The sequence below is a fragment of the Staurois parvus genome, unplaced genomic scaffold (genome assembly GCF_062004578.1).
Source record: "Staurois parvus isolate SC_StPar_1 unplaced genomic scaffold, SC_StPar_1.0 ptg000486l, whole genome shotgun sequence".
Classification (NCBI taxonomy): domain Eukaryota; kingdom Metazoa; phylum Chordata; class Amphibia; order Anura; family Ranidae; genus Staurois; species Staurois parvus.
This window is the reverse complement of record NW_028318282.1, coordinates 992,501-1,008,319: the sequence shown is the minus strand read 5'-3', so window position 1 is coordinate 1,008,319 and position 15,819 is coordinate 992,501. Positions and strand designations below refer to the sequence as shown.

Genomic DNA, 15,819 nt, shown 5'->3' with positions numbered 1-15,819 from the left:
CATTAAAAACAGAGCCAGATTCATGGGATGAGATGCAAAGACTTCCAACCCATGAGAAACAAAAGTGGGTCAGAGCTGCTGATGGAGAGATGACATCTCTTAATGGCTTTCTAAGGCCAAATGCAACTCTGAAGCCAAGGTCTGTAGGTACAAAGCACGATTAGTGGCAAAAGGGTACTTACAAAAATTTGGTGAGGATTTTAATGCTACTTTGCTCCAGTTGCAAAACAAAGTACTTTCAGAACATTGTTAACAGCGGCGGCTTCTCAGAAAATGATTGTAAATCACCATGATATCACAACAGCCGTTCTTAATGGTGATATTGAAGAGGATACACAGTATATATGACACAGCCAGAAGGATACATGAATAATGGAGAAGGGCATCTTGTGTGCAAGGTGCAGAAATCTCGTTATGGATTCAAGCAATCAACTTGAGGATGCAATTTAAAAATAAAATCTTGCTAGACGAAGGATTCATACGAAGCAGTGTTGACCCATGTCTATACTCAAAATGTGTAGATGTTGAATATATGTATATTTTGCTCTATGTGGATGACTTGTTTGTTGCTCACAAAAAACAATTGAGGAAGTTGCAAAGTTGACTGCAGAGCTTGACTAAAGATCTTGGGATGTGACATATTACCTAGAAATTAACAGACAGGGTAAAGAAGATGGCAGCTTCCAATTAATCTGAAAAATTAAATTGAGGCAGTGCTTCAGCAGTTTGGCACGACTAAAGCCACAGAAGCAAGTACTCTAATGGACACTGTATACCTAAAAACTGAAGGGGATGAGGATCTTCTTCCTACTAATGATCAGTACAGACCAGCAGTGGGGGCATTACTATATATTGCAACCACTGCACATTCAGACATTGCAGCTGTTATATCGCTTCTTTGAGACTGGACATCAATCAAGAGAGCCATACAATATCTCAAACAAATGAAAGAGGAGCCTGAAGCTGTCTGTAGTTAATGATTTAACCTCGTAGGATATGTGGATTCTGCTTAAAGTGTAGCTCCACCCTAAAAGGGAAGTTACACTTTAAGGCTTTGTTCCCTTCTCTCCATTAAGGATTGGCACCTTTGGGGAGCAGATACCCAAATTTTACAGGTACCCACTCCCACTTCTGGTCTGATCACCTAAGGCATTCAGAAGTAGAAGTTGTCCTCCTCCCTCCCTCCCCTGAAGGTCCCAGAAGACTATGGGACCATTCACAAAGTGCAGCGCTACTCGCACATGCGCAGTGGGCGCCCATACTGAAGATTCCTGCAATGGGGAGAGAAGGCAGCCAGTGAAACCAGCAGTGGTGAGGACACCGCTGGACCGAGAGACAGGTAAATGTCTGTACAGGCGTACCTCGGTTTATGAACACCTCGGTTAACGTAATTTTCGGTTTACGAATGAAAATCCATTGAAAATAATGGCTCAGTTTAAAAAAAAAATTCGCAATACGAACAGATTAATTGGTTTTCAATGCATTTACAAATTTTAATCATGTCCCTGTACAGTACTATGCCTTTAAAGTGCACTTTATAAAGAGTTTTGAACAGATTAGACTTTTTTTTTTACTTTTTTCTGACCACCGGAATGCATTAATTGGTTTGCAATGCATTTACAAATTAATTTTTAATCATGTCCCTGTACAGTATTTGTGCCTTCAAAGTGCACTTTATAAAGAGTTTTGAACAGATAAAAGACTTTTTTTAAACTTTTTTCTGACATGGATTAATTGGTTTTCAATGCATTCCTATGGGAAACCGCGTTTCGGTTTACAAATTCTTTGCAATATGAAAAGTCCTGCAGAATGAAATAAATTTGTAAATTGAGGTACACCTGTATTTTAAAAGTCAGCAGCTACAGTTTTTGTAGCTGCTGACTTTTTTTTTTTTATTATTATTCAACTGGAACTCTGCTTTAAGCACTTGTAAATCCACAAGTGGTAACTTGCTCACATTAGGAAACAGTCCTATATCTTGGTCTAGCAAGAAGCAGACTTCAGTAGCTTTTTCTTCTATAGGCAGAATACATTGCTGCTGCCTATGCCAGTCAAGAAGCTGTGTGGTTACATCAATTGCTTGAAGATCTTGGAGAGCCAATGTCTCAACCTACAATCTTATATGAGGACAACCAAGAATGTATCAAACTTGCCACCAATGAGAAGATCAATGCAAGAACAGAGAATATTGACATCAAACATCAGTACATAGGTACATATTTAGTCTGGATGATTTTTTTCTTCTGCAGGGGAAAAAATTCCTTCCTGATCCCCTGAAAGGCAATCACATATTCCTTGGATCAACTTTACCTATACCTTTACCTACATTCATGATCTGTTTGAACAAAATGTAATTGTGCTTACGTATTGGAAAACTAATAACACGATTGCAGATGCTTTGACAAATCTTACAAAAAACAGATTCATAGAACTGAGATCCGAAATGGGACTGATATAAGAAGTAGTTGTTGAGTGGGGGTGCTGGAATACAGTGTTCATGTATTTTTGTGCAACAACTACTGTACATCAGTATTCAGTAGAAATGTATTCTTCAACCAGTATATGGCAGTGTTTATAAGTTTGTAGCTGCATCTATGGTACTGAAAAATGTTTTTTCTCTGTTTCCTGTTAGCAGAGAAGCAGCAGATAAATACATGTGGACAGTGCGCTGTCTGTTCTGCAGGGCAAAATGCAGAATTACTAACATTAGACAAGTAGTTAATCAAGTTCACAGCTATGAACACAGGGCTGGCTCACAGCACATTTTTTTGTGTTCTGGATGCGTTTCTGCATACTTTTTTAAGTGCATTTTTTCCTTCTTTTTTTCCCATTTAGTAGACACATGTGCGTTCTAGCATGTTTTTGAAGCATTCCATATGCATTTAATACAGAAAAAATGCAGCATGTTCTGCTTTTGTTCGCTGCACTACACTGGTGTGAATTAAGGTCATTGGAATCCATGTTAAACATTGTCCATGCATTTGTGATGCAGAATAAAAATGCATTGGACTGCATCTGGTGAAGGCCAGTGAAGGGCTTCCTGATAAAAGTGATCAGGTGGCCCTAGAGCCGTACCTGGTTTATTTTAGTTTTGTGCTGCCCTAGGCGACAATCGGGTGCCGAGAGAGATAGGGCAGTATCCAAGGGCTCGGCACACAGTCCACTCTGGCTGACAATCAGCTGGTCTCTGATGAATCCTCCCAGCCCGGCCTTGGTCCCCACTCTCACCTGGTTCTCCCAGCTGCGCAGATGATATGCCCAAGAAAATGCTGATTTTTAGCAGCCGGTGCTTCCCATGCCCATCACATACCTAGGGAGTGCCCGCAAGCATGGAACAGCCAGTGGGCCACATCCAACCTATGGGATCCCTGCGACAGCCAGTGATGCCCTCCTGCCTGCTGTGGTCTTCCTCCACTCCATTTGTCACCTCCTGCATTGAGCTGCGGCTCAGGATGTAGGCGAAAGAGAAATCACTGCTGCCAGGGGGTGGCGCTGCCCCCCTGAAAAATGCTGCCCAAGGCACTGTAAAAAAAATAAAAATAATAAAAAAAAAAACAACTTTTAAAGCACCCGTCAGCCCCCACACCCCATAGAAAGTGCAGCGTAGGGCAAACATCAGTCACACCACACAGGTGAGGTATCATTGCGAATGTTGGAGTGAGAGCAAATATATGAACACCATCATTTGTGGTTAGCTCTAAACATTAATTTCTTACAGGCAGGGCATTTTTTTAGTGGGAACATGGAGGAAAAGCAGTGCCGGCATCTCCAGCACTGAATGTACAGCATGAATTGGCAAGGGGTGCTGGGAGGTCTATTGATTTTGGCTGCTGTGGGTCTATTGTCACTGTTTTTGCATAGTGGTCTATTTTTGCTGGGGAGGTCTATTGTTGCTTTTGGGGGATATTGTTTCTTGGAAGGGATCTACTGTTGAGGGAGGAGTCTGTTGTTGCTGGCTGCTGGAGAGTCTTTTGATGCTGGCTGCTGGGAGATCTGTTGTTGCTTCTGGCGATCTATTGTTGCTGGGATGGTTGTTTTTGTTCCTTGGAGGATCTCTTTTACTGCTTTTCTTGTTATTAAACCCTTGATGCCGACGTCACACAAATACACGGCCTCTCAGAACTGGGCATTTTTACCGTGGGGCCGCATATTTGCGTACCTTTGTGCTGAGACAAAGACCAGGGTGTCACTGAGAGCCCTGGGTCCCGTTCTAACGATCGGGACCCGGGACTCCCGATTCTGGGTCACGTGATCGCTGTGGTAGCCTCTGATTGGCTATCACAGTGATCAGTCACTGTACAGCCTGGCCCCCTTGGGTTTTTTCTTCTCTCTATGAAGGGGGAGAGAGATACGTTGTATCTCTCTAACTCCTGGCATAGAGGGAGAAAAAGTGTTTGTAAAAAAGAAAAAGATAAATAAATAAAGACAAAATACCTAGATTAAGGTTTGATCTAGTTCAGTGCCAGGGTAAGTGGGTCAAGGTTGGGGTCAAGGTTAAGAGGTCAAAAGGTCAGGATTGGTATCAGTGTCAGTGTGTTTTAGATAAAAAAAAACAAAATGCTCACTTTTGTTTCTGGGCAGTACTGTGGGTACAAGCAACAAATAACATACACATGTATGGTATCACTGCAATCGTCAAGAGCTGGAAAATGTATTTTGGGATTTTCTTTGGTGGTAGGTAGTAACAAGAAACACACAACTAAATTTTAAAAAATGATTTTTTTTTAATATTTTGGGCCAGTTTTCCTTTGATTAAAAAAAAAATATCAGGAGATATCCATTACCATTTACCACCAAATGAAAGCCCAACTTGTCCTGAAAAAAACGCGGTATAATTCACCTGGATGTACAAAGTAGTTGTGATGATATGTAACACATGTCAAAGTTGCAAAATTGTGCTTAGGCATTAAGATTTGTTTTGCCCTTAGGCGTGAAGGGGTTAAACAAATTTCATCTAAATTACACAGCACCACAAAATGATACTTGGCTGTGTATTCTCTATAAGGTGGGTGGACTGTGCTCGGAGGTGGAGGACAAGGGGTGGTTCAGAGGGGGGGGGGGAGTTCCTGCACCTATCCTGATTACAGGTACTTGTATAGTGCCCTCAGTTTACACAGCGCTTTATTTCAGGTACTTATATAGCGCTGTCAATTTACGCAGCACTTTACATATATATTGTACATTCACATCAGTATGTCCCTAACCCTCAAGGGGCGTACAATCTAAGGTCCCTAACTCACATTCATACATACACATACTAGGGCCAATTGAGACAGGAGCCAATTAACCTACCAGCATGTCTTTGGAGTGTGGGAGGAAACCGGAGTACCGGAGGAAACCCACGTAGGAACAGGAAAAACATGCAAACTCTAGGCAGGTGGTGCTGTGGTTGGGATTCAAACCAATGATTCTAGTACTGCCAGGTGGAAGTGCTAACCACTTAGCCACTGTGCTGCCCCACGACTTGACTACTGTAACTCCCTCCTCACCAGCTTACCTCGTCACAGGCTATCCCTGCTTCAGTCTATCCTGAATTCTGCGGCCAGACTCATCCACCTTACCAACCGCTCCGTATCCGCCACCCCCCTCTGCCAATCCCTCCACTGGCTTCCGATTGCCCAACGCATAAAATTCAAATTGCTAACATTGACGTACAAAGCTGTTCATAACTCTGCCCCAAACTACATCACCGACCTGATACCCAAATACCACCCAACACGTACTCTTCGCTCCTCACAAGACCTCCTACTTTCTAGCTCCCTGGTCTCCTCCTCCCATGCCCGGCTCCAGGACTTCTCCAGGGCTTCCCCATTATATGGAACTCACTACCCCAATCCATCAGACTGTCACCTACCCTACTCACCTTTAGGCGCACCCTGAAAACCCATCTCTTCAGGGAAGCCTACCCCGCCCTCACCTAACTGCTGATCTCCTCCACTCTTCCTACCACTCCATTCCCCACAGCTATTTCCTCCTGTACCACTATCCCCTCCCTCCTAGATTGTAAGCTCCAAGGAGCAGGGCCCTCAAACCCCTTGTGTATTGTATTGTTATTGTACTGTCTCATATTGTAATGTACAGCACTGAGCAAACTTTTGGCGCTATATAAATACTGTATAATATAATAATGCTAGGGCCATGTTGGACAGAAGCCAACTGACCTACCAGCGTGTCTTTGGAGTGTGGGAGGAAATCGGAGTACGTGGAGGAAACCCACGCAGGCACAGGAAGAACATGCAAACTCCAAGCAGGTAGTGCTGCAGCTGGGATTTGAGCCAATCACCCTAGTACTGCTGCTAACCACTTAGCCACTGTGCTGTCCCATATATAATGTATATTCACATCAGTCTATGGAGAATTTTGGGCACCATCATTTTTTTGTGCAATTTTAGGAATCTATTTATTTACCTGACCAGGGGTGGACTGACAACTCATGGAGCCCCTGGGCAATAGGGGATCATGGGGCCCCTGTGTCCTTGCCCAAACTCAAAAAAGCCTATGAAAAAGGTACCAGGGGCATCTCATGGGGGCCCCTACTGACCCCGGGCCCTCGGGCAGTGCCCGAGTTTCCAAATGGTCAGTCCGCCCCTGTACCTGACGCAACCCCAGCTTTAATATCTCGCCCAAACATTTGGATATCATATTGTGTTTGCATTACAATCAAAATGTATTTGTTTCCTGAAAACATGTTTGATGAATAATTGCGCACATATTGTGCGACATGAAAATTGCAACTACCAACATTTTATTCTCTGGTGTCTCTGCTCTCAGAAATTATATTCTTTTTATGGGGGTTACAGCAATTTCTCGAAAAAAAAAGTGCGTGAGCGAAAAATAACAAAATGGCTGTGGTAGGCAATTGGTCCAATGGAGTCTGTGCACGCTAAAGTTCATTTCAGTATAATTGTTTCTAAAAAAAATATAGATTTGGTAAATTTTGATCACTGAAAAAGTATTTATTTTTATTTATTTCAGGTACTTATATAGCGCCATCAATTTACGCAGCGCTTTACATATATATTGTACATTCACATCAGTCCCTAACCCTCAAGGGGTGTACAATCTAAGGTCCCTAACCCACATCCATACATACACATACTAGGGACAAATTTTAGACAGGAGCCAATTAACCTTCCAGCATGTCTTTGGAGTGTGGAAGGAAATCGGAGTACCCGGAGGAAACCAACGCAGGCACAGGGAGAACATGCAAACTCCAGGCAGGTGGTGCTGTTGGGATTTGAACCAACGACCCTAGTGCTGCCAGGAGGAAGTGCTAACCATTTAGCCACTGTGCTGCCCATAAATATTGCTTTTTAATGTGTGTGAACAATCATTGGGGGTTAATGGGCGATTTTGATATTTTAGTCAGAGTTCTGCTTTATTATAACAACATGGAGTTTCACTAGAAGAGCCATCTCTGCGGTAAATGCATTTCACACATAATCCGCACGCTTCGCGCCTTACTTCTATTTACTTCAGCATTTAACAGAAAAACTACAACTCCCAGAGTGCTTTAAGGCCAGGCGGGGCATAACTAGAGAACCTATCCAATCACCGCTCTCTTCACATCCATCCAGGAACAGCTCTAAATAGTACGGACATAGCGACTGGTTTCTTTCTCAGTCACACGACTCTCCCAGAAGCCAATTACAGCTGTTTTCTTTACCACCCCGCGCCTATCAGAAAGCCGCGCTCGCATTGGTCCATCGCCTACCCGATTGGGAAGAGCTGGCCAGGCGGAAGCAGTTGGTACTAGTCTGCTATATTGCTTCCGGTTCACCGTATTCACTCGTTTTCTCGGCGGCACTAGACGCTGCTCTCCCGGCTCCGGCTGCGTAGCTGGGATGTCTGCCGTACACGGTTCCCTCCTGGTTTCGGTGTAAAAAAAAAAGAAAAGAGATTAAGCTAAAACAGTCTAATAATAGAGAAACTGAGAGAGTGTGTGTAGTGCAGACATGGCCTTTGAGAGCCTGTTCGCCAGACCCCCCAACTCTGCCCTACTAGACACCCACATGACAGAGTGTCAGCATGCAGGGGACGAAAGGTCGAGTAATATTACCTTCTCTTCTCATTCTTCTGATTTCTGATTGATTGATGCTCATTCTGTGCTCATCATTGTATATGGGGTGGGGTGGGGGAGGGGAGAGGGCCTCATCCAGGGCCATTGTGATCCCACTGTCTTCTCATCTGTCTGATCACCAGCTGGATGTATATATGTTATATATTCTGTATATAGCTCATATATACCTATATATACATCACACACTGACCATTGCATTCTGTGTATTACTGGGGCCTAGTCACTGTGCCTGGTGATCGCATTCTTCCTCTATATGGCACAATATTGCAATATTTGCATGATAATATGGGCTGAAATAATACTGGGATTGCCTGAAAATCTTTATATTACATCAATCTTTTATTATCCACGTTGCAGTTTATAGAACGGTGCTGGCGCTGTTTTATCATGATATCAAAAAAAATATACCGGCACCAGTTAGATAAAAGTACCGGCATTGTTCTATATATTTATATAGAAAAGTACCAGTACTGTTTTTTTTATTTTTGCATGTGCACAGAAATATACTCACTTGGTGGGTTGAGAATCTAACAGTAGTGATGGTGCAATGCCATTTGTTTTCCTTTTGTCAGTTATAGAAAGGTGCTGGCACTATTTTATGTAAACGTACCGGCGTTGTTTTATTGTACTATATAAAGGAACCAGCATTGTTTTCTAATTTATACAGAGAAGTACCGGCGCTATTTTATAGAACGATACCGGCGTTGGTTTCCAGTACCATACTAAGGTGCCGGCAGTGTTTTCTAATTCTATAGAAAAGAAACAGCGCTACTTTATATAAACGTATCAGCGTTGTTTTCTAATTATATTGGAAAGTATTGGCGCTATGTTATATAAACGTATCAGCGGTTTCTAATTATATTGGAACGTACGGGCGCTATTTTATATAAACGGATCAGCGTTGTTTTCTGCTTATATTGGAAAATACTGGGGCCATGTTATATAAACGTATCTGCGTTGTTTTCTAATTCTATAGAAAAGTACTGGCGTTGTTTTCTAATTATATTGGAAAATACCGGGGCCATGTTATATAAACGTATCAGCTTTGTTTTCTAATTATATTGGAAAATACTGGCGCTATGTTATATAAACGTATCGGTGTTGTTTTCTAATTCTATAGAAAAGTATCGGCGCTATTTTATATAAACGTATTGACATTGTTTTCTAATTCTATAGAAAAGTACCGGCGCTTATTTATATAAACGTATTGACATTGTTTTCTAATTATATAGAAAAGTACCAGCGCGATTTTATATAAACGTATCGGCGTTTTCTAATTATATAGAAAAACACCGGCGCTATTTTATATTAGCGTATCGGCGTTGTTTTCTAATTATATAGAAAAGTACCGGCGCTATTTTATATAAATGTATCAGCGTTGTTTTCTAATTATATAGAAAAGTACCGGCGCTATTTTATATAAATGTATCAGCGTTGTTTTCTAATTATATTGGAAAATACTGGGGCCATGTTATATTAACGTATCAGCATTTTTTTCTAATTATATAGAAAAGTACCGGCGCTATGTTATATAAACGTATCAGCGTTGTTTTCTAATTCTATAGAAAAGTACCGGCGCGATTTTATATAAACGTATCGGTGTTGTTTTCTAATTATATAGAAAAGTACCAGCACTATTTTATATAAACGTATCAGCGTTGTTTTCTAATGATATAGAAAAGTACCAGCGCTATTTTATATAAACGTATCAGCGTTATTTTATAATTATATAGAAAAGTATCGGCGCTATTTTATATAAACGTATCAGCGTTATTTTCTAATTATATAGAAAAGTACCAGCGCTATTTTATATAAACGTATCAGCGTTATTTTATAATTATATAGAAAAGTATCGGCGCTATTTTATATAAACCTATCAGCGTTATTTTCTAATTATATAGAAAAGTATCGGCGCTATTTTATATAAACGTATCAGCGTTGTTTTCTAATTATATGGAGAAGTACCGGCGCTATTTTTTATAGAAAAGTACCTGCGCTATTTTATATAAATGTATTGGCCTTGTTTTCTAATTATATAGAAAAGTCCTGGCGCTATTTTATATAAACATGTCGGCGTTGTTTTCTAATTATATAAAAAAGTATGTGCGCTATTTTATATAAAGGTACTGACCATGTTTTCTAATTCATATAGAAAAGTACTGGTGCTATTTTATATAAATGTACTGGAGTTGTATTCTAATTTATATAAAAAAGTACCGGGGCTGTTTTATATAAAGGTACCGGTGTTATTTTATATAGAAAAGTACTGGCGCTATTTTATATAAAGGTACTGGTGTTTTCTAATTTATATAAAAGTACCGGCGCGGTTTTATTTAAAGGTACCAGTGTTATTTTATATAGAAAAGTCCTGGTGTTATTTTATATAAAGGTATCGGCGTTGTTTTCTAATTATTTATACGAAAAAAACTATCGGTGCTATTTTATATAAAGGTGCTGGCAGTGTTTTCTAATTTATATAGAAAAGTACCAACGCTATTTTATACAAAGGTGTCAGTGTTGTTTTCTAGTTATATAAAAAAGTCTGCGCTATTTTATATAAAGGTACTGGCAATGGTTTCAAATTATTCATATAGAAAAGTTCTGGTACTCTTTTATTTATTTATTTATTTATTTATTTATTTTTTTTATATAACGGTACCAGCGTTTTGTTTTCTAATTATATAGAAAAATACTGGTGCTGTTTTATATTAAGGTATCGGCGTTGTTTTATATAAAGTTACCGGTGTTATTTTATATGGAAAAGTCCTGGCGCTATTTTATATTAAGGCATCAGCGTTTTCTAATTATATAAAAAAGTATTTGCGCTATTTTATATAAAGATACTGGTGCTATTTTATATAAAATATGGCCGTTGTTTTCTAATTTATATAGAAAAGAACCTGTGCTATTTTATATTAGGGTACCGGCGTTGTTTTCTAATGGTATAGAAAAGTACCGGCGCTATTTTATTTTAGGGCACCTGCATTGTTTTCTAATTATTTTTATAAAAAGTATCGGTGCTATTTTATATAAAGTTACCTGCAAAGTTTTCTAATTCATATAGAAAAGTACTGGCGCTATTTTCTATAAAGGTATTGGCGTTGTTTTCGAATTATTTTTATAGAAAATACCGGTACTATTTTATAATTTTATAGAACGGTATCAGCATTGCTTTCTTAATGTTATGGAAAAGTATAGGTAGCAATTTTTTTTTTATTATTATTTTTGCATGTGCACATAAATATACACATTTGGTGGGTTGAGAAACTACAGCAGTGATTACGCAATACCATTTGTTTTTGTTTTCTCATCAATAGGTGCTGGCACTATTTTCTAAATACATGAAAAAGTACCTGCACTGTTTTAGAATTTTATATAAAGGTACCGGCGTTGTTTTCTAAATATTTATATAGAAAAGTACCAGTACTATTTTTTATAAAGGTGCCAGTGTTGTTTTATCATTTATATAGAAGAGTACTGGGACTATTTTAGATAAAGGTGTCAACATTGTTTTATAATTATTTATATAGAAGAGTACCGTCACTATTTTTTATTACTTTTTTTAAATATTATTTTTGCATGTGCACATAAATAGACATGCTCAGTAGGATGAGAATCTACAGCAGTGACCATGTAATTTAAATATTATTTTTGCATGTGCACATAAATAGACATGCTCAGTAGGATGAGAATCTACAGCAGTGACTATGTAATTTAATTTGTTTCCTTATCTCGGCTTCATCTCTTATTTGCATCATGAATTATGGGTGGAATTTTTGTTAGACCTTTAGGGCACCATATTGGAATATTTGCATGATTATATGGACTGTAATAACACTCGGGAGTGTTACAAAAGTGTCTGAAAATATTTTTATTGCTTAAATCTTTTTATAATCACATTGCCATTTATATCAATGTGCTGGCACTACTTTATAATTTTATATAAAAGTACTGGCACTTTCACTGTTTTTAATAGCACAGCATTGTTTATATATTATAAGCATTGGTACTATTTTTTAATACTTTTTCTTTAATTTTTTGTTTGGTTTTTAAATGTGTACATAAATATACACGCTCGGTAGAATCAACGACAGCATTACAAGATTGTTCAAAAACAATTTTATTCCATAAATCAATTAATATTCACATTGCCATTTGTAAATAGGTCCTGGCACTGTTTTATGATATAGAAAGGTGCTGGCACTATTTTCATAATTTTATAAAAGTAAAATATTTTTTTTCCTAATGATATAGGAAAGTACCAGTATTTTTATGCTCAGTAGCATGAGAATCTACAGCAGTGATTGCGCAATACAATTTGTATTTCTTTTGCCATTTCTAGAAGGGTGCTAGCACTATTTTATAATGATATAAAAAAAAAGTACCGTGATGGTGTAATTCCATTTGTTTTCTTATCTCAATGTTATCTCATTCCTCTTTATGGCATTGTGCCTGATGATAGGATTTTTGTGACATTTTCTGGGCACCTTTTCGCAGTATTTGCTCGATTATATGGGATTGAATATCACTAGGAGTGTTACAAGATTATCTGAAAATATTTTTATTGCAGAAATAGTTTCCTATCCACATTGTTATTTGTAGAAAGCTGTTGGCCCTCTCTAATGATATAAAAAAAAGTCCTGGCACTATTTTATTTATTTATTACAGGTACTTATATAGTGCTGTCAATTTATGCAGTGCTTTACATATACAGTCAGGTCCATAAATATTGGGACATCGACACAATTCTAACATTTTTGGCTCTATACACAACCACAATGGATTTGAAATGAACAAGATGTGCTTTAACTGCAGACTGTCAGCTTTAATTTGAGGGTATATACATCCAAATCAGGTGAACGGTGTAGGAATTACAACAGTTTGCATATGTGCCTCCCACTTAAGGGACCAAAAGTAATGGGACAATTGCCTTCTCAGCTGTTCCATGGCCAGGTGTGTGTTATTCCCTCATTATCCCAATTACAATGAGCAGATAAAAGGTCCAGAGTTCATTTCAAGTGTGCTATTTGGAATCTGTTGCTATCAACTCTCCAGATGAGATCCAGAGAGCTGTCACTATCAGTGAAGCAAGCCATCATTAGGCTGAAAAAAACAAAACAAACCCATCAGAGAGATAGCAAAAACATTAGGCATGGCCAAAACAACTGTTTGGAACATTCTTAAAAAGAAGGAACGCATCGGTGAGCTCAGCAACACCAAAAGACCCGGAAGACCACGGAAAACAACTGTGGTGGATGACTGAAGAATTCTTTCCCTGGTGAAGAAAACACCCTTCACAACAGTTGGCCAGATCAAGAACACTCTCCAGGAGGTAGGTGTATGTGTGTCAAAGTCACCAATCAAGAGAAGACTTCACCAGAGTGAATACAGAGGGTTCACCACAAGATGGAAACCATTGGTGAGCCTCAAAAACAGGAAGGCCAGATTAGAGTTTGCCAAATGACATCTAAAAAAGCCTTCACAGTTCTGGAACAACATCCTATGGACAGATGAGACCAACATCAACTTGTACCAGAGTGATGGGAAGAGAAGAGTATGGAGAAGGAAAGGAACTGCTCATGATCCTAAGCATACCACTTCATCAGTGAAGCATGGTGGTGGTAGTGTCATGGCGTGGGCATGTATGGCTGCCAATGGAACTGGTTCTCTTGTATTTATTGATGTGACTGCTGACAAAAGCAGCAGGATGAATTGTGAAGTGTTTCAGGAATATTATCTGCTCATATTCATCCAAATGCTTCAGAACTCATTGGACGCTTCACAGTGCAGATGGACAATGACCCAAAGCATACTGCAAAAGCAACCAAAGAGTTTTTTAAGGGAAAGAAGTGGAATGTTATGCAATGGCCAAGTCAATCACCTGACCTGAATCCGATTGAGCATGCATTTCACTTGCTGAAGACAAAACTGAAAGTAAAATGCCCCAAGAACAAGCAGGAACTGAAGACAGTAGAGGCCTGGCAGAGCATCACCAGGGATGAAACCCAGCATCTGGTGATGTCTATGTGTTCCAGACTTCAGGCTGTAATTGACTGCAAAGGATTTGCAACCAAGTATTAAAAAGTGAAAGTTTGATTTATGATTATTATTCTGTCCCATTACTTTTGATCCCTTAACAAGTGGGAGGCACATATGCAAACTGTTGTAATTCTTACACCGCTCATCTGATTTGGATGTAAATACCCTCAAATTAAAGCTGACAGTCTGCAGTTAAAGCACATCTTGTTCATTTCATTTCAAATCCATTGTGGAGGTGTATAGAGCCAAAAATGTTAGAATTGTCGATGTCCCAATATTTATGGACCTGACTGTATATATTGTACATGCACATTAGTCCCTAACCCTCAAGGGGCATACAATCTAAGGTCCCTAACTCACATTCATACATACATATACTAGGGCCACATTAGACAGGATCCAATTCACCTACCAGCATGTAATTTATAATGTTAATATACCGTCAAAGTTTCATAATTATTTAGAAAAGTACAGATACCTTTTTTTAATATTATTTTTGCATGTGCACATAAATATAAAGATGCTCAATAGGATGGAAATCTACATCGTAATTCAATTTGTTTTATCTCGGCGTCCTCTTGTTTCTCTTAAATGCATATATTTATTATCACGCATGAACTGAATGTCTTCTCTCACACATTTTGCCAAAAGACATCACAAAAATGAAAAATAATATTGTCTGCTATCCTTTTTGCTCCTTTTTGTCTTGGCTAGGCCTTATCCCTGTGACAGTGATGATGGCAATTTTTTGTTGGACATATTTGGTGAAGCTAAGCAGATACTTTGCATTTTTTTTGTTTCTTTTTTTTTTTTGTAATTTAGGTGAATTGCTGTAAAATACCAAATATTGCATAATTAAACATTCATATAATGTAAGCAAGCAAAAAAAAAAAAAAGTATGGGGTCAGTATCTCCTCCCATCCCATGCAGAGTTTTTGGGACTGTGACAATAGCAGCCTAAAATGTACTTAAAGCGGAGTTCCACGCACCCTGTCAAAAGTCAGCAGCTACAAAAACTGTAGCTGTTGATTTTTAATAAACAGCTAATAAACAGCCCATTTCACCGGCCGTCCTGTATTCCAGGAGGCCGGCATCTTCAGTGTGGGCACCCGGCTGTGACTGCGCATGGGCGAGTAGTGCTGCGCTTCATGAATGGTCTTGTAGTCTTCTGGGACCTGTCACGTGTCCCGAAAGACCACAGGGAGGGAGGACACCTTCCTCTTCCGATCGCCTAGGTGATCAGACCGGGAGTGGGTACCTGTCAAATTCGGGAACCCGCTCCCCCCTCGCCCCCCAAAGGTGCCAATCCTTAATGGGAAGCGGGGGAACAGTCCTTAAAGCGGAATTTCCTCTTTTCGGTGGAGCTCCACTTTAACCATTTCAATACCGAGCAATTTTACACCTTCCTGCCCAGGCCAGTTTTCACGTTTCAGCGCTCTCACACTTTGAATGACAATTGCGCGCTCATACAACATTGTACCCAAACTAAAATTTTATCATTTTCTTCACACAACTAGAGCTTTCTTTTGGTGGTATTTAATCACCGCTGGGGTTTTTATTTTTTTGTTTTTTGCTAAATTAACAAAAAAAGACCAAAAATTTTGAAAAAAAAACACGTTTTTCTTTGTTTCTGTTATAAAAGTTTACAAATAAATGTTCTTCATAAATTTAGGCCGAGATGTATTCTGCTACGTCTTTGG

At 39.1% G+C, this 15,819-nt stretch overlaps 1 protein-coding gene across 1 annotated transcript in view; it reads left to right on the top strand.

The window, feature by feature from the left end:
• The first annotated feature begins 7,764 nt into the window (after window positions 1-7,764).
• The window catches only part of ZC3H6 (zinc finger CCCH-type containing 6), a 61,902-nt gene continuing 53,847 nt past the window's right edge, over window positions 7,765-15,819 (top strand). Inside the window, exon 1 of the mRNA XM_089689572.1 lies at window positions 7,765-8,044. Within this exon, the coding sequence (XP_089545698.1) occupies window positions 7,956-8,044 (89 nt within the window). The 5' untranslated portion in view covers window positions 7,765-7,955. The remainder of the gene's footprint in view (window positions 8,045-15,819) is intronic.